Genomic DNA, 19,879 nt, shown 5'->3' on the forward strand with positions numbered 1-19,879 from the left:
TAATCTATAATACTAATGACTATAATTCATTTTCTACAGAGTGCCTCAGAACGCTGGTCCAGAGTGCTCTGGGGGGAAATGTCACTGGGTCAAGTAACTTTGCAGATGCCATGCATTCCCTCCCACCTTGGGGACTCACAACCCACATCAGCACCTTAAAGGCTCAGAGAAGTCCTGCAGTAAGAGATGGGCTTAGCTTTGTTTAATTTCTGGTTTAGCTGAACCATTTCTAATTCTAGAAGTTTTCAAATCAGACAGACCTAGGGGTAGATTTCGACTCCCTGGGTGGATGCCCTTGGGTCCATTACTTTCCCCTTGAACCTCAGTTTCCCTACCTGTAAAGTGGGCATGATCATCCTGCCTATTTCCCAGGATGGTGGAAGAAGGAGTGACATGTACCTGAAACAGAGTAACTGCTCAGCGACCCCAGGTCATGACTGTCCCTACTACTCTGTGCCATGTGCTGGGAAGGGAAGAGAAGTACTGGGCACAGCTGGCCAGGAGGATGAGGGCTAAGAGATTTCTGGGGCGTGTGTTTCCTCACCTGTGGCTTTAAAGGTGCCACTTAAAGTGTTGACTGCGTGCTGGGCACTGGGAAAAACTCTTCGCTTCCCTCCTCTCCCTGAGCCCCCAGTACTGCACGAGGTGGGGATTACTGACCCCATCTGCAAGGCGGGGAAGGAGTCTGGGGCCACGTGCTCCAGAGCCACACGCCATGGACGTGTAGAAGCAGAACTCAAACTCTCAAAGGAGCCTTTCAGCCACGTGAGAAGGAGCTTCGTCTGTGGGGGCAGGGGACAGAGGCTGCTGCTCCGCCTGGGCACCCCTTATGGGGCCCAACTGGAGAACAGAACTTGAGCCCCTTGAGGCCTTGAAACTGCCCCGGCCCCAGCTCAGCACATCTCCCCCTGCACCTCCTAAGCCCCCTACTTGCCACCTGGGCCTCTCCGGGTCATGTGTCACATACCCACGGAATGCCTCTTCCAGTCGCCAGCATGCTTTCTGGGATGACATAATTGCCTTTTACACAAAGCGCCAGCTCAAATCAGTGTTTTTGGTGTCAGCTGCGGCACCCTCGGAGAGGGTTGCAGGCGATTTCGCTGTTTATTTTCCTAGGTGGCTGGCAGAGCTTGGCTCTCGTCCTCAGCATGCCACGCTGAGCTGGGAACGGAGGCCGGTCCCGGACTGAGAGCCATTCTCCTCCCCCACGTCACTGTGGAGCTGAGCAGATGGTACGAGGAGACTCGATAAACCTCCCAGTAATAGGAGAGTAACACCAAGTGCCGCGGGCTGCGGGGGATTAGTCACTGGGAGAGGCAGTGAGGCATTCTGGGGCTGTGCCTGAGAATCTGAGGCCCCTCTGTGTTTCCCCGAGGTTCTGCTCCCATGTGGCTTCAGGCCACAGAGGTGGGATGGAACTGGCGTCTACTCAGGCCTGGCTGGGGCAGATCATCCCCCTCACACCAACTCGGAGCCCGTTTTGCTGCTGGTGAAAATGAGGCTCAGGGAGGCAAAGGGACCATCCAAGGTCACACAGCCGGCAAGTGGCAGAGCTAGGAGCCAAGCTTAGATCTGGCGGCATCACACTTCTATCTGGGAAAGAGGAGGTGGGAGAGGTGGCGGGCAGACCCCAGCCACCCTCCCCTGCCCCGTCCCACCACTGGCCAGCGCTCACCCACCTGCTTGAGGATCTGGGCCGCCATGGTGTGGCTGCAGTCGAAGATGATGCGGAATTCTCGGCCTCGCTTCATCTCCTTGAGCAGGGGGCGTGAGTCGTCAGAGTCGATGGGGAGCTGGCGGATCTTCAGGCGGATGTTGTATCTCGATGGGGCCATGATGAGCTCCTGCAGCCGGATGAGCCCTGAGGGCCATGGGGTACAAAGACACACGTGTACACACATGGACACACAGGCACCCGCTCAGACTCATGTGCACACATGTGCCTTGGCTGTAGGTCTGCCGGCACACACAGACACAGGTATGTGGCTCACAGAGATGTGTACATGTGCATGGACAAGATCTGAGAGCAGATGTGTGTGCCCATACAAACACACGGTTCACGCACATGCATGTTGATATGGATGGGACATACACTTGGGCTTATAAACACATGTGTGTACATGTAGATTAAGGTCTGTGTACACACAGATACATGAACACACATATGTGTATTGAAAAGTAGGCATGGACAGCGAATTCCCACCATCCACACCACCTGCTTCGCTCTAACACAGAATGGGTGTGGAAACTTGCAGAGCCTGAACCAAAGGCCACCCTTCTTCTTCTGCCCACCCCCCGTTGTGTGACATGGGGTATAATTTCCCCAAACATCTCCAGCAAACTGCTTCCAGGATGTGGGCACAAGTGGCAGCTCCAGCCCCATTGTACTAACCTGTACCACCCTTTGGACTAGGTAAGGCCAGGTCGTATTTTTGTCTCCTCCCTGAGCCAAGGGCAGGCTCCTTGGTAAACCCTATCCATGCTTCCAGGTTTAATGCAACCACCTCCTCCAAGAAGCCTTCCTCTATTGTTCTGTTCAGCAAAGATACCTACCCCTCCCCAGGTGACCCCCACCTCAGCTTGGTAGCCTCCTCCCTGAGCACTAGCCTCCTCTGGCCTCACCTCCCTCCCCTTGTCCTGCTATGAGCACCTTGATATCCGGGGCTGGGTCCCCATCACCCTTAGCACAGGGCTTGCCAGTTAGGGGGAACTCAACAGAAGTTTCTGTAATTGGACTGACTTACTGTTTTTTTCTTCCCACACCGAAAAATCTACCCTCCACCTTGGTTAGCATTTTGTAAAACCACTTAATCTGGGGACTTCCAGGGAAAACTGAATGTCACTTCCTAGAGACAAATGGCTTGCTTAGGTCTAATTAAGTCCATTTCATCCCCATTTCAAGGTCCATTCTTGCCAACTTCTCTCTGCATAGCCTGGGAGCAAGCCTGCTTGCTGCTCTCTATACAGCCTCCCCCCACCCCCGCCAAAGGAGCGGCTGAGCCAGCACAGGGCGAGGTCCCAAGCAGACCATGCCCTGACCCCGCCCCCACTCAGGGCTCAGCGTTCACACAGCGTGTTCCGCCAACCCCACTAACAGCACTCCGACTTTCCTTTGGGGAACGACTCCTGCCCCGCTCTCAGTTCATGTGACTCAGGAGGGATCCATGCCCAGCGCTCCTGGTGAGGCATGTGGCCCAGCCTGGCTGGTCGGTACAGCCTCCAGGAGCAGGTATTGACTTAGAGATGGAGACACGACATGGTGGGTCCTATCAGAGCGACTCCCAGAAATTGTGCTAGAACAACGGGCACAAGAAGTGGGTAAGAAACATCCCCTTTTCCATTCAAATAGGGAGGATGTAAGTCTGAGCGTCACCACATAGAACTAGGAAGGATTCCAACAGGGCAGGAGTCAGAGAGGAAGAGGTCCTGATGGTATGCATGCGAGCATCTGGAGCAGACAGTACCTGAAGCTAAAGCTACCCTGGAACTTTCCAGTAAAGGCAGCCAACAAATCCACAACCCCCTGATGGACACACTGGAAGCTCTGACTGGGGTGGGGCAAAGGCAATATATGTAACCTGAACTTTCGTACCCCTGTAATATGCTGAAATAAAAAAAAAAACCCTACCCCCTTTATTTATTCATTTGTTTATTGCTTAAGCCAGTTTGCATTGGATTAAAGTTTACTTTCAACTGTTACAGTGTCCCCTGATCTGGAAAGAGTCCCCCAACTCAGCCCACATAGAAGCCTTCCAACAGAGAGCCAGTGTCCAAAACAATCTCTGGTCCACACGCCTGGGTCTGTTCAGCTCTCATTCCCATTCCTGTGGGCTGGACGTTGGGAAAGCAATCTGATCAGTGGCCATCAGTCCACTCTGCCGGGGAGGGCAGAGACACATCCCCGTAACCTGGGCATCCCAGAGAGCCCCCAGACAAGCTTTGCCATGGTCGTAGGCATCAGGGACCCCCAGGCCACTGAACAGTCCCAAACCCAGGTATAGGGATTGGGAGAGGGCTCTGGACCAAACAGGGGCCCAGTGTCTCTCTGCACCAGACTCGGTGGGGAGGAGGAAGAGGATATCAGCTGACCTTACCAAAGGAGAAGAGGCCACAAAGCTACCCCCAAACACACACCCAGGCCTGTCCCCTCCCAACGTGTATCAGACATTCTTGGTTTGGCTGAATGATGCTGCCTTTGCACACCTGTTACCCCAAGAGGCCCCGAGTGCACAGTTTGCCCCTGCCTGCTTGGTTTTCAGACTCATGCACAGCATTAGCAGGCGTGTGAGCTTTGGGACCCAGGACATGAGGACTGGGACAGGCTGGATGCTGGAGCAGAGGCCACTGAGGCCTTCTTGTCAGCGAAGCACATCGCCCCTTGTAACGCATGGTGACCCGCATTCTCCAGCCGCAAATGTCAGATCTCCTTCCCATCAGCGTGCTCCCAAAGGAGACCAGAGGCTCCTCTCGGCCCACCCCAACAGAGGACTAGGCTCTGTTTGCCTGAGATGAGCTTTCCTTCCTGCCTGCTTCCCTAATCAATCTCTCTTAAAATATCTGCAGTGAATCATGGTTGTTGGAATCATGCTTTTCACTCACAAAGTGCTTCTGCATTCATTACCCTATTTAACCATCTCCCAATCCTAGAAGGCATCTAGAACAAGGATTTTTGCTCCAATATTACAGATAAAGAAACCGAGGACCACAGAGGTGAAGTGACCCTCCCAAGGTTTTGCAGCATCCTAACAATGGGATCACAGAGACCCAATATATCAGCTCCTAGGCTGGGTCCTGTTTCTCCATCCCAGGTTATTTAAAACCTCTTTCTTTCGCCCTTGAAATGAGTTTGTCTCTGTGCACAGATTAGATTTAGGAAGGTGGAGGCAAAGCTTGTAGGACGAACACTGGTTGCTTCCTTAGCAGCCATTTCTCCCTGAGGTAGGTTGCAATGATGACCCCAATGCTTCACCCCTCTTTCTGTCCATACCCTTCGTTGCCATGTAACTTTGCAGTGTCCTCCAACTGGGCTCGACCACATGACTAGTTTTGGCCAGTGGGGGATATTAGCAGGCACAATGTAGGCAGACACTTGAAATGGAACTGCACGTTGGGTTCGTTCTCTTGCACTCTGCCATTGTCATGACAACGTGCCTGGGCTAGCCTGCTGGAGGGTGAGAGACACGCAGAGGAGAGCCCCGTTCCGCCTGTGGCCCAGTCAAGGCCAGCCTCGATCAACCAACAGCCAGCCAGCCCCCAGACAGGCAAGTGATCCAGCTGAGCCCGCAGAAACTGCCTAACCTACAGGCTTCTGAGCTAAACAGATATTATTATTTTAAGCCACTGAGTTTTGGGAGTGGTTTATTATGCAGCATTATTATAAAAAATGATAACAGAGGTACCCCCTTTCAGAATTTGAAAAGAATGGTGATTTTGTTTGGATGACAAGGTGCCAGTCCCAAGACATCACTCATGAATGGTAGGAGCCAATCAGTGACAATCCCATTCCCATTTGACAGTGTCTAGAGTAGCAGACATGGACCCAGGGAGCTATACAGGACTGTCTTCTAGAAGGTTCTGGGACAGATTTTCCTTTCTGGTAAGAGGCATGAGTCACATTAAGAAAAATCCCTTGGACCCCCATCTCCTGTATGCTACTTACTGTGTGCTCGGAGCTGCAGCAGCCCTGTTGTGACTATGAGGGGAAAGCCAAGAGAGCAGTGGCAACACCGACCCAGCACCCTGACTTTGCCAAGCTGCTAACCTCGCCCTGGAAAGGCCCACCCCAGACTTCTTGTCAGTGAGATGACTAAGTGGCAACTGTTCAAGTCAGTTTAAGTTGTGTTGTCTGTTACTTGCAGCTAAAATACCCAAATGGACACAATCCCCAAAGTAAACACAGACAAAGCCTTGAGCACTTCCCACTCCACGGGGTTTGACAACCCACAAGTTGTCCTGCCCCTTGAAATACCCTGATTCTGGGAGCGCACCTCTTGCTACCCACTACTCATCATTTGTTATATTGTTATTTGACCAAATCCAACCCTGAATCCCTGGTCTCGGTCGTTTTCCTGACCAAACCCACTCCCCCGTTGACTCCCCTATGTTTTTAAATGTTTATGGAACTTAATTGAATTGAATTGAAAATAGAGTTGAATTAAACTGTAATTAATGATTAAGGAGAGAATGTGCTGGGCCCTGATAAGGGTGAAGAAATGAAGATGTCGTTACTCTGTCTCCTTTTGAGAAGTTAGTCGTATTACAAGGGAATGGATGTCCAGGCAGAGGTCACTGGTAATTCCAGGCCATCGGAGGTAAGGACCGCATGATATGTACATACGGTCAGAGCACATGGAGGAGCAAGCGCCGGACCTCAGCATCAGCTCCGGCCAGGTTCACTAGACGGTATCCATCACCACGCCGCAGCGGCCTTTCCTCTGCAAAACCCCTCCCTCCACCCCATCCAGCCCGGAGGCCCCCGCCCTGCTGGGCAGTGGTTCATGCCAGTATCTGTCCTGACAGCTCTCAACCCATGGCTTTCCGGTTCTTTATTTCTAGCACCACCCTGCTCACATCCATTTCTCTTCCGTTTCGGCCCCAGGTGTGCTTCCAAATGACTCCTCAAATTCAGGCCCCCTTCGTTCCTGCCTGGACCAGCACAGCCCCCTCTGCTCCCGTCTTCTTGCTCCAGAATCTCCTTCCAATCTTTCCTGTGCATCGACTGCTCTCGGAACCACGTTCTAAAACTCTGCTTTGATTATTCCGCTCCTTTGCTCAATAATACTCAATGGTTCTCCGCAGCTTAAAAGATAAAATCTAAACTCTGAGGCTGAACATCAGAGACCTTGCACAGCCAGCTATACCTGCTTATCCGGCTTTTCCTCCCACCTCCATGCGCGAATCGCCTGCCCCAGCCAGGCTGTCCTCTTGGTAAGACTGCCACGCACAGCCCCACCTACTTGTTACTTGGGCTGTTCCCTCCACCTACAACGCCCTCACGACACCTCTCCCCATCCACCCATCCTCGAGGCCCCACTCAGATCTCTCCTCCTCTGGTAAATCAGCTCAGACGAGCAAAGGCCACAGAGCATCCTCTCCCTGAGTCCTCCAGCTCTGACCGTTTGTACATGTCACTTCATCCTTGGCTCTGATGGCCTGGAATGGCCCATGACCCCTGGACTGGCACCCACTCCCCTATAATATGATTAACTTCTCAAAAGAAGACAGGATAATAACCTCTTCATTTCTTCACCCTTACACTCTTTCCTGCAATATTTAATTCAACTTGATTTTCAATTGAATTCAATCCGTTCCAATTCAATTCAGTGCAAGCAACATTTAAAAACATCTATGCTGCACCTGTAGTCCCCGTGCTAAATCCTGGAGGCACCGAAACTCCTGATCTGGAAGCAGAAACAGGCTCCTAGATCAACAATCACTCATACTGGTTTCTTAGGACAGACAGCGAAACCCTGGGGGTGGCTTAGAGCTTGGCAGGAGCGCCCCTCAATGGCAGAGCCCTCCTGCCGGGGGGCACTAAGAGGGCTGGGGGTCCCTGCTCTCAAGGATCTTCTGTCTGGTGCTTTGCATATAGCAGGGACTCAACAGATGCTTGTAGAAGCCCAAGTGAAGTAAACAACTTTCCGATTACCCTTTCCGAGGAGTCTCTCCCTACTATTTCCACTGCCCATTAGGATGTAATCAAGAGCTGACACTGAATCACGGGCCGCTGAGAGCTGGAGGGCTCTTTCGAGGCTTGTTGTGGCAGCTCTTGACACGTGGGAAGAGCGAGGCTAGATGGGTTAAGTGACTTGCCAAGGTCACTCTCTTAAGAGGCTGGACTAAGAAATGTCTGGAGACTCGAGTCTGGAAAGAAAGAGGGGGAGAAGAAATAGCTCCACGCTGGCTATGAGGACTCCAACAGGCCTGTCGGCGTGTGTGGCTCTGACATTCACTAGCCGGGTGACAGTAGTCAGGACACGGTGCCTCTTTGAGCCACAGGTCCTCATCTCTAATTTATCACCCCCTAGAGTTATTATGAAGTTTACATGGCATTAAATGAGATCACACCTGTGCCACTTGGTTCTTAGTAGGCAACAGTGGTCTTTTTTTAATGTACGAATCGAGAAGCACTCCTCTCCTGTCACTAGAGGACTCTCCAGGTCTGTGCCTGTCCTGCAGATCCTCGTGAGGACGACTCAGGATGAAGGCAGGGTCCAGGCAGTGGTCAGTACCCTCTGTGGCTCTCCTCCCCCTCCCCCTTCCTGCGTGCTCAGGCCTCTTTGTGACTTACTGCAGCCCACCAGCCCTCTGCACACAGCTGCATGCAGGGAGCTATGTGGTGCCTGTCTGTGCTCCCCTATGATGCAGAGCTTGCCACGACCAAGACCTGAGTTTCATTTATGCAGGTATCCCCAGCTCCCAGCAATGGATGAGGTCCAAAGAAAAGGCCCAGAATGCGTTTGCTGGATTTGTTAGTGGATATCCGCTAAGTGTGTGCTCTGGGCCCACAACGAAGGGCCTGAGACTTGAGAGGCAGGGGAGACACATTACAGCAGGAGTTTTCTGGAAGGGCCCAGGCTGGACTTGGAAGGTTGGGCAGGATGGCCCAGCAGGTCCTCCCCAGAAGAATGCTGGGGTTAGGTCCAGCTGGTGGAGTGTGTGGGATAGGGGCCTCTACACCAGGGAGTCCAGCCTTAGGCCTCGGAGCCCACTTCCTCCCTCTGCCCTGGGAAGATGCAACAAGAGCCCGGCGCTTGCTTCTGCAGGCCTGGCCTTGGCTGGGGTTAGAGGTCAAGCGGGTAGGGCAGCGGCTGGTGTCTGTGTGTGAGTCTGGCTGGGCGTGTACAGGTGTCTCTGCGTGTGAGTGCGGGTGGAGATGAGCCTGTGTGGCGGGGTGCAGGTGTGGGGGTGATCAGAAGAAAGAACCTTCGGTGAGCACTCACTGCATGCCAGGTGCCTCTGCATTATGCCCTTCATCTCCACATTTTACAGACGAGGAAACTGAGGCACAAAGAAGCTGCACCTCCAGCAGGTGACAGAGCTAAGACTTAAGACCAGGTGGTTTCACTCCAGCGTGTACACATGTAACACTACACCCTACCACAAGCAAGCTGCGTGTGCGAGTGTGCACGTGAGTGGACGTGTTTGCCGCAGACGGGATGAGTGCGTGTAAGAGCGTGGGCAGGTGTGGGCGTGGCTTGCAGGCGTGCGCATCGGTGCTAGGTGGGTGCCAAGGGCAGATCTGAGCACTCACGCTGCTGGGGGTGGAGGTGGAAGCGTGGGGAAGGTGTGAGGCCAGTGTGAGGTGAGCTGGGGTTCAGTGAGGTGTGAGCGTGGCTGGTGTGCACGGGGGTGTGAGCAGGCATGGGGTGAGTGTGGGTGTGACGGGGTGAAGTTGGGGTGTGGGACACAGCCCTTTCCCTAGAAGCAGTTGTGCTGGAAAAACAGACGAAGGCCCGATCCTTGGGCTCTGTCCGCCCTCCCCCTGCCCCAGCCCGGCCAGGCCCTGCCACCCACCTGTACTGTCATCGTAGACCACGGTGGCCGACCGCCACTTGAGGTACTGGACCAGGTCGAGGATGGCGTGGCTGAGAGAGGCGTAATCGGGGTAGAGGTTCACGTAGAAGGTGTCCTTGTTGTCCAGTGGGTGGTGCTTCCAGCGCAGCTGGATGTGGGGCACCTCCAGGGCGTTGCAGATGGACTGGACGGCGTTGGTGCAGGAGCCCTGCGATGGCCCGAAGATGGCCACCACGCCCAGCGCCAGCTGGTCACAGGCTGCAACAGAGGGAAGGGCGGCACACAGGTGAGCGTGGGGGCTGCGGGCATGGCGGGGGGTCAGTGATTCTGATGACCCTGTAAACACGTGGGACAGACAGGAACCACCCTCGGAGGGCAGACGACAGACGATCTCTCTGAATCTGTTTGCTCACCTGAAAGTGGGGGCTCTAACAGTCCCTACCTCATTGGGTCAGAGTAAGGTGGAGCGAGGTGATGGGTGTAAGACCAGAGCACAGTGGCTGGTCCTAAGGTAGCACTCATGACAAAGAAATGATCGTCACCTTTGACGGTATCATCATTGTGATAGCGTCACCAGCTCTGTGCCAGGTCCTGTTCCAGGGGAACTTGAGAAAGAAATAGGAATCAAACATCTATGGCTGGTGACTCTAAAGCTTCAACCTCCAGCCTAACCTCTTCCCTAAAATCCGACCCGTACATCTCACCTCTCACTCGCATTGCCATTTGTGTGTCTAAGACGCACCCCGGACCTAGCACCTCCCCTCTTCCCCTGCCGGCCTCCCCGCCTCAGGAAAGGCCGCTCCGTTGTCCCAGGCCTTATGCCAAAAACCTTGATTTTGTCTTAACTCTTCTCGTCCTCTCACACCCCGCATCCCAATCCATCAACAACTCCTGTTGCTTCACCTTCAAAACACATCACAATCTGAGCATGTCTTGCCACCCCCACTCCCCCACCCACTCTGGTCTAAGCCACGGTCATCTTTTGCTGGGATTACTGCAGAAGCTCCTCAGTCACCCTCCTGGCTGTCTATTCTGCCCGCAGCAACCAGAGAGCCTGTCACCGTGTAAGGCAGATGCCGTCACTCATTTGCTCCAAGGGCTCCCATCTCAGTGTTAATAGCCAAAGTCCTCACAGTGGCCAAAGAGGCCCCACTTGTTGCAGCTGCTCCCTGCCCTTGTCCCCACCCCAGCACTCTTCTGTCTTCATCTCCCTCCTTCTTTCCCTCCCTTGCAGCACTCAAGCCCCACTGGCCTCCAAGATGCTCCTCAAACACACTAAGCACATTCCTACCTCAGGGCCTTTGTACCTGCTATCCTCGCTGGCTGGAATCTTTTCCCTCACATATCCTCATGACTCCCTTCCTCCCTTTCTTCAACTCTCTGTGTCTTATTAGGGAGGCCATCACTGACCAACTTGTCATAGCAACTGCTGTCCCACCACACACCCTAAGCCCGTACCCGGTTTCATTTCTGTCCTTATTAAAGACCACCAGAAGTCTTGTTCATCTGTTGACTTTCTCCTTCCACTGCAATGTGAGTTCCAAAGAGGCCAGGGCTTGATATGCTGTGTATTGCTGTCTCTGCAGTGCTGAGTCAACACGCGAATGTCGAATGAATGCCGAATCCCTGCCTCCAAACAGTTCATGTTCTTGGGGGAGCCCAAGGGCTCAGGCCGGAGAGACAGCAGGTGCTTCCCACTCATCTGGGGTCCCCAGATGGGCAGACCCAGGGCAGCCGGGGCTCAAATGGTGGACTTTCTTGAAAGATCCATAAAAAGGTTACCTCTCAGGGTCATTCTGGGGGGAGGGCTGTCAAGGCGTCACCCCCCTTTCTCCTGGCAGCTGTCCCTAATCTTCCCTGGGGCCTGCCTTCCTCTTCCACTCTCAGCCCACAGGTGCAGAGCATGTGACTGGCACCCACACTGACCACTCACTGCCCTCCCCCAGTCCATGGCCATTGGTGCAGAGGATGGTCATGTGATCTGTCAGAGCCAATGGGATGCCGCGAGCCCCCAAAGGGCTGAGAAAGGGGCACATTCTGCTTTGACTGAATGTGGGAGGAAGTAAGACCTGGAGCTGCAGCAGCCGTCTTGTGCTCATAAAGAAGGAGTGACATTTGTCTGTGGAAGTTGTTGTTGTGGAGGTGAGCAGAGCTGAGAGAGAGAAACATGAGTCCCCCACCAAGTGAAACCCAGGACTCTGGATTTACAAAATACTTAAGCCATTTAGATTTTGGTCTTCTGCCACGAGAACCATCAGCAATCCACCAATAAAGCGTGAGCAAGCTCACCTGCCCGTGGTCATGGGAATGACATTATAGGCACATGTATGAACACATGGTGCACATGGGAGGAGGCAAGACCAAGCGCCTAACTGGAAAACACTGTGGATTCAGACTTGTCCTGGCTGCCTCGAGGGCCTCCGGGAATGACCTACTGGGCCCAGGCCCACCCCTAAGATTTGCAAGGCCCAGGCCGGGAGTACACGTGGAAGCCCACTACCACGTGGCTGAATATTTAAATGTTGTAAGTCAAGCTAACAAACTGTTAAGTAAAGCATGTCCTTTTCTCCTACCTTGACAAATGCACCTTCATGACAACCTGGGAAGTCAGGTGGGAATGGAGACTGCTCACAGACAGTGACGTGGGAGGGAGGCACCGCCCCCACCCTGCCCTCTTCCCTTTCACCACCGGCTCCTACCTGGACCATAAGGGCCTTGCACGCTCCGTGGACACCCCAGCCCTTATGTCCAAGCACTGCCACACCCTCTGCCAACAGCTGCGTCTCGGTCACCCCCAGGGCCTAGGAGTGTGCACCCTAGAAGCACGGCTCTCCCCTAGAGGACAGGCCCAGGGAAGAGGCTCATGCAGGCCTTGGAAGTGGGCTGCCGCAGCTGCCGCAGCTACTGCTGTTGCCTTAACCCCTGCCCGGGTCACTTTGGGGCAGCAGGGCTCTTCCGGGCTGGAAGGTCCTCGGAGGGCCCGCTGGGCAGGAAGTTCAGGGTTCCAGATACTTCAGGCCAAGTCTGGAAGGGCAGGGCACAGGCTCGCAGTGAGTAAGTCTCCTTGGTCCCACTGACTCCTTGTCCTGAGAGGAGAGAGGAGGGGCGGGCAGGACCTCCAAAGCACAGGCCCTGGGAAAGGGTCCCCCCTGCCTGGGTTTACGGGTGGTAGGGATTGACCCAGAGAGAGAGGGTGGTCTTGAATCCATCAGAACGAGTGGTCTTGGAGTATTTTTCCTCTTGACTAACATCCATCACCCCCATTGTCTCTTAGAAACGGGAGATATTATGTAAAGAAGTCATTTTTCCTGAAACTTGTACTTCCCCCAAGAACAGCAGAGAATGCTACTTATGACCTAGGTGAAGACACAGCACTGTGGGGGGCCGGCTAGTTATTTTTAGGAGTCTTCCGGAACCACCTGGAACATGGGACAAAACAGCAGCAGTGCCGCACAGAGGGCATCTAGTGGTGACCCAGGACTCCTTGTGACCAATGCCAGGTGCAGGAGAGGACACGCAGCGGGACACGTGGCTTCTTCCTGGTGCTCCTGCAGTTCTGCAGGCCAAGGCAGGGAAGCAGCATTTTGTCCCTGCTCTTGTCACCATGGAGTCAGTCAGCCTGGAGTAGCCCTTTGTGTGAGTGTGTGTGTCAGACGAGCCAGTGATAATAAATGCTTCAAATATAGGCACTCGGGGCTTGTTGGTAAATTGTCAAATTTAGGGGCAGTTCTGCTTTTCAGCGCCCTCTCCCCGGGGGCCATGCTCTGACCTGCTTTCTCCCTGTCCACTCACGTGATGCTTCTGCTGTCTGGTGTGCTGGGTGTCTGCCCCCACCACCTTGTCACCTTAAAGCGTGGCACTCTCTGAAGAAAGAGGCCACATGTGAGTCATTCTGTGGCCATGGAGGTTGGACACCAACGTGGATGAGATAGGGACAGTTAGTGACAACCGTCCAGGCCTGATCTCTCACTCTTGCCCAAGCCTGAGGCCGTGGCACCCTATAAAATCAGTAGGTTTCTCTCATGCTCTCCTCCTACCTCTGTTCTTGAAGCTTCTGGCTGCCCCCTGATGTCTCTGGTTTCTGTCCCACCACCTCCTGGCTCTATTCTCTCTTTTTCCCCTAAGACCTTCTGGTTGAAGACTTGGGTGAATGACTTGCATGTATCACTGCCTTCCCCCACCGCCTCCCCCCACCGCCTCCCACCACCACCTCCCACCACCGCCTTCCCACCACCGTCTCCCACCACCGTCTCCAAGAATCTGCCTTGTGGATTCCCCCTTTGATCTATGCCTTGAGGCAGGCAGGCACATGCTGCCCCACCACTCCCACCCTTATATAGCCCACCGCTTAGGTCATGCCCAAGCCTGGGCATCTTGTCTGAGTGGGGCAGGGGACAGCAGAGCAATCACAAAGTATGACGACCAGAGATTACAAGAGTGTTATTGTTGAAGGAAGGGACTTCGATTTGACATCAGCTGTGAGGAGGATGATAAAGGTAACTGAAGTAGCAGTTGTGCGTCGAAGACCATTTTGGGAGGCTGTTGATGCCAATGGGGAGGGTGCTGATCAACAGCGTTGATGAGGGTGAAATTGACGATGACATTGATGTTGACAGCAATGGTGAGATGGCAATGTTGATGTTGGTGTTGACGAAATCGACGATGATAAAGATGTCAGCAACCTCAGGGTAATGGTGACAACGATAGGAATGATGATGGTGAGGACAGTGTCAGTGGGATGGTGGTGGTGATGTTGGCACTGACGAGATGGGTGACGATGACGATGCTGCTGTATGGCAGTGATGGAGATGATGACGTAGGGGTGGTGATGGTGGCACGGACACTTAGAGTGGAGGTGATATGTCGTTGCTGCTGGTGAGGACAGTCCTTGTGGTGCTGGTGTGCTGGTGTTGATGGCTCTGTCAGTGGTGGTGACATGGTGATGATGATGGTGATGACCACACTGGGTTTCATTCTGCCAGAGACGCAGCGATGAGACCTCACTCTAGGGAAGCAGGAGGCATCAGTCCTGCCCTTCCCCTATTTCTCCACCTTGGCCTCTCTCCACATCTCTTTTCCTGGCCCCTCCAGGCTCCTTCCATCCTCCGAGGACCTTCCAGCCCAGAAGAGCCCTGCTGCCCCAAAGTGACCCGGGCAGGGGTTAAGGCAACAGCAGTAGCTGCGGCAGCTTTACCTCCAGATGTTTCCAGGGTGGCAGCCAGCCCTTGTTCTGGCAGCCCTGCGCACACTGCAGTAATTACATTATTTGTGGCTTCAATTTTGAATCCATTTTCTGGTCATTTTACAGTAACTCAATGGTTCACAGTCATTGCGGGAGTCCACAGCCCGAATGTCTTCCCCCCACCCCCCTTTCCGCAGCAATTGTAGTTATAGCAAAAATTATCCCAATCAATTTGTGTCTTAAAAGGAATTGAGCAGCCCAGAGAATAAGTGAAGGCAGAGGAGCCTGGGGAGCGCTGGGCTGATTCCAGACCCGCTCCGGTCAGGCTTGGAAGAGAACGCAGACGCGCTCCGGGTTGCTGGCGCGGGCGCTGCCTGGCAGTCACTCATCTTTTAATTTTCCACAAAACATTTAAAGATAAAGACAATAAGTGAAGTCCCTTTTAATAGGGAAAGGCCTCCTGGGCCTCGTGCGGAGGGAGGACTAATGCAACCAGAGCTGGCGGGGCAGGCGGTGCCAGGCTCTGTGCCTCTGAGCCCCTCACCCACATGGCCCGGTGGCTGGTCCCAGCTGGTGGGGAAGGGAGCGGAGACAAGAACTTCCATCTGGGGAAAATGAATTCCACTGGATTAATCAGAATTAGGCCCGAGTCCACCCCCTGGAAGAGTCCTAAAGAGACTCCTGAGGAATGCTGTTTAAAAAAACCAAAGATCGAAAGAAGAAATAAAGACCATGGAAACACGAGGCTCCCCAAGGGATGGAGGGTACCCTACGGGGAGTGCGACCCAACAGTAGAAACGCCTCCGGGATTAGGCGGTGGCACTTCCCACCAGCAGAGGGACATTATCTGCCTTGTGCCTGTTATCAGAGGGACACTGAGGGATGCAGAAAGGTGCCACTTCATTTTTTAAATTGAGACATAACACAATGTAACAAAGTGCATTCATCTTAGGTGCATGACTTTTATGGATTTTTACCGATAACTGCACCCATGCACCATGCACTGACGTATCGTGCACGACCTTGGTCAAGATGTGGAACATTTCCAACACCTAAGAAGGTTCTCTCTTGCCCCTTCCCAGGCAAGATCTGCTGCACACTGCTCCCTCCCCCAGGGGTACCCACTTTTCTCTCACTCAGCACTGTGTCTGTGAGGCACACCCAGAATGTTGCGTGGAGCAAGTTTGTTCTTTTTTATTGCTGATTAAAATTCAATTGTATAATTTTACCCCAATCTGTCCATTGTCCTGTTGATGGCCCCTTAATTTATTTCCAACTTGTGGTTATTATCACTAAAATGGCTAGAAACGTTCTTGCAGGCACAAGCTTTAGTGGATACTGCCAAACAATTCTCCCGAGGAGCTGAAGCTTTCACTCCCACCGGCACTGCAGAGAAAAAATAAATCTCGACCACTACTCCCCACCATCAATTTGAGATCATAGCAGTAACTACGAAAGATAAACAACAGAGCTTCTAGAAGAAAACACGGGAGAATATCTTCATGACCTTAGGATAGGCAAAGACTGCTTAAACAACACGAAAGACCTTAATCATAACGGAAAAATATTGAAAAATTAGACTTCTTTAAATTAAAAACTTTCCTCTTCAAAAGAAACTACTAAGAGAATATAAAGGCAAGCCCATATGCAATGGATGTATGATATATATCATATATTATATATATGTATATATCATACATTTTATATATGTGTGTCGATAACATATATAAGCTCCAAAAAGGACCCTTAGCAAGAATATGTAAAGGACTCCTACAAATCAACAAGAAAATGACTAGCAACTCAATTTCAAAAAGTGGTTGAAAGACTCAAAAAAGCCCTCCAAGAAAGAGAATATTCAAATGACCCACTAGCAGAAGACACGTGCTCCATGTCTCCAATCATCAGGGAAATACAAAATAAATCCACGATGAGATACTCATCACATAAACCACCAGAATAGCCACAATTTAAAAATAAGACTGACTTTCCCAAGTGTTAGAGAAGACGCAGCTCTCCTACATTGCTGAGGGGAGTGCAAATTGGTGCAGCAACGTTGGAAAACTGTTTGCTGGACGTATGCACGTTCTGTGACCCCTGTGCTTCCACTCCTGAGTATACACCCAACAGAAGTGAGTATATATGTGCACCAAGGGATACCTACACGAATGTTCATAGCAGCACCACACATAACAGCCCCATGCAGAAGCAACTGAAAGGTGCAACAAAAGTAAAATGAATTTTAAAAAACTGTGACATGTTCCTATTAACATAATGGAGCACTACACATCAGCAAAGAGCAATGGGCTGCTGCAGTATTGAAAAACATAAATGACTCTCACGGCTGTACTGTGGAGCAAAAGAAGCAAGGCTCAAAAAGGTAGACACTGGATGACTCTATTTATGCAAAGTTCAAAAACAGGCAAAACCAGCGTGGGGCACCAGCAGTCGGAATAATGGTGACCTTCAGTGGGTAACAACTAGGGGCCCGAGGGAGGCTTCCGAAGGGTTGCACTGTCTGTATTTCGATTTGGGTGGTTGCTGCGTTTTTCTTGAGTCAGCTTGAGTAGGTGTCTGTTTCTTATAACCTAACACTCCTTGACCAAGCCAAGGCTCCACCCACCCTTTCCTGCACTCTCTTCTGCAACTCCCGGTCCTGCACCTGTTGCTTCAGCCACTAGATATAAGCTCTGTGGTGGCAGGGACTGGCCACCTCACCTTGCCCATCTCGGGATCCCCAGCACTCGGCACACCATGGGTGCTCAACAGAGAATTTTCAAGTACATAAATTGGCCTCCTTCTAATAACTTGCATTTTCCACTCTACTTTCTGCCTTACCCCATGCCTCACTTTTTCCCACCATGCTTCAAAGCTCAACTCAAAGTTCTCCTCCTCCAGGAAGCCCTCCTGCTTGTGCCACAGCATATATGTGGCTCTCTCTCCTTTTCCAGCTATTCTAGTTATTAGCCCTAGGACCTAGCTTTCTACTATTTGGGTGTGACTTGTGAAGGGCAGGGCCTTGTCTCCCACTGAGAATTCACTCATTCTTTCATTTGTGTATCCGACCAAACCACCAATATTGATTTGGTGCCTCCTGTGTGCCGGGCCCATGTTAGGTTCTATAGTGGAGCAGTGAAAAGGCGATGAGTTTACAGTCCAGTGGAAGAAATGGATAATAATCACACACTCACACACACACACACACACACACACACACACACACACGTCAGGGTTGTGAAAGAAAAGTCCAGAATGTTATGAGATAGAAGCAAGGACACCTGACCTTGTCTGGGGGCTCGGGGCGGGTGTCCCTGAGGACAGAAGCCTGAGAGCAGAAGGATGAGTTGGCTCAGCAAAGGCAGGAGAGGGGTAGGCTGGGGAAAGGGAATTATATGCAGAGGGAACAGCGTGTGCAGAAGCCCTGAGGTGGAAGCAAGCATGGCACCCTGAGGATGACAGGTATGGCTAGAACCCAGAGGCTGAGGAGCAAATGGCACAGATGTGGCTGGAAGGTCAGGTCATAGCTAAACCAGACAGGCCCCTCCAGGGCTCTGAGGATGACTGTGGGAAGAACGCACCATCCAAGGTTGTAAGCAAGCAAGTCATGTGATCTGGTGGCGGTGGTGGTGCCATGGCTTTGGTCACTTGGAAGCCCAGGGCAGGACTTCCAGGAGCTGGGTGTTTCTGTCTTGGGCCTGCTCACCAACAGCTTTGCTGCTGCACACAGGATGGGACTATTAGGTCCTGGAGGAAATACCTCTGGGAAGGCTCTGAACTCTGCCCCCGGCTCCCTTCCTGGCTGGGGAAGGTCCCTGTGCTGAACTGCAAGTGCAGCACCAGGGAGTCATTATATTATTTTAGTAATTTCTAGAAAGAATGGACAGAAACCCAACCTTGCCCTTTGGGGGTGGCTATACGCACATGGGCCTCTGTGTTCTGACTCCAGGCGTTTGTTCTGTGTCCTGACCTTTTTACTGAGCTGTTTTGGTTGAGTTCAGTCATTTTGTAGTTGGACAAGGCCAGGTAGAGTGTCAGCACGGACTCTCGGCAGGGAGGTGGACACTCCGCTGCACAGTGCCGGCCGCGGGGCATGCCGGAATGAGACCAGGAGGACACGGGCAGGGAGGAGGCATGCCAGCGCAGGGAGAGGGGTCATGGGTGAAGGACCACTCTTTGGGGCTAACCCAGACTGGGGTGCCTCTCATCTGTCTGCAGGTTGGCTCTGACATTCAGGGGAGAGCCCTCGAAAATGTCAGCAGTGACTATGCTCAGTATCGGGGACCCTCTGACCTTCAGCACACAAGGCAAGGAGGGCAGGACACAGGAGCTGCGCCCCTGACCTGATGGTTGAGCATGTGATGGGCAAGGCAGCCAAGGGCAATAAGAGTAAAGTCCTATATGGAATTTATTACGTGCCAGACACTATTCTAAGCGCTTTACAGAGAGGCATCCATTTTGTAGATGAGGAAACTGAGGCATAGGGTATTTTGTCCAAGGTCACACAACTAATATCAGAGTTGCTGGAATGCAAGTTCAGGCAGTCTGGCTCCAAGCCCACGCTGTGCTGCCTTTCTGTGCTAAGATGTTTATCCATGATGGGGCTTTGGAGAACAGAGCCAGCAGGAGGCAACACCTTGGCAGGTCTGCACTCAGGGCCCAAGAGATCAAGGGTCCTGGCCTGGCAGAAAGGTGTTCTTGATTAGATACTGGGAACCCCTTAGAAAGACAAGGGGTGTTGGTCTCCTGTGGATGGGCCTCGGTCTTCCCAAGATGCATAGGTGACACTGTCCCTTAAGCTTGGCTGATGGGGTGCTGGGCAATCAGGCTTGTATACCCCATTCTCATATCATTTATTCATTCAACAATCATTTCACTGAGCATTTACTACACGCCAGTCTTTTAGGTGCCAGAGGAATATATCAATTAACAACAGAGAGCCTTCCTTGCAGTGGTGTTGGAGAAAGGGGGAAAGACATTAAATACTCACGATACTTAACTACAAATTGTGATACCGGCTTTTAAGGAGAAAAGCAAGGGGCTATGATAGCATATTATGGGAAGGATGACCTAGTCTTCTTTGGGAATGAGACTTCTAGACCTGAGAGTTTCTTTTTTTTCAATAAAACTCTAACTTAAGAGATCTATTTACTTTATTTGGTGATACCTAATACAGTTTTGAAAATT

The 19,879-nt window shown here is 52.2% G+C and overlaps 1 protein-coding gene across 2 annotated transcripts in view; it reads right to left on the reverse strand.

The window, feature by feature from the left end:
* Positions 1 to 19,879, reverse strand: part of GRIK3 (glutamate receptor, ionotropic, kainate 3) — a 219,119-nt gene that overhangs the window by 67,882 nt on the left and 131,358 nt on the right. For both annotated transcript variants that reach the window (XM_012642245.1, XM_012642244.1), the window contains exons 3-4: positions 9,517 to 9,774; positions 1,680 to 1,861 (exon numbers count right to left, since the gene is read on the reverse strand). In XM_012642245.1, the coding sequence (XP_012497699.1) occupies positions 1,680 to 1,861; positions 9,517 to 9,774 (440 nt within the window). The remainder of the gene's footprint in view (positions 1 to 1,679; positions 1,862 to 9,516; positions 9,775 to 19,879) is intronic.

Source organism: Propithecus coquereli, unplaced genomic scaffold (assembly GCF_000956105.1).
Source record: "Propithecus coquereli isolate 6110/MARCELLA unplaced genomic scaffold, Pcoq_1.0 Scaffold178, whole genome shotgun sequence".
In the NCBI taxonomy this organism is placed as follows: Eukaryota; Metazoa; Chordata; class Mammalia; order Primates; family Indriidae; genus Propithecus; species Propithecus coquereli.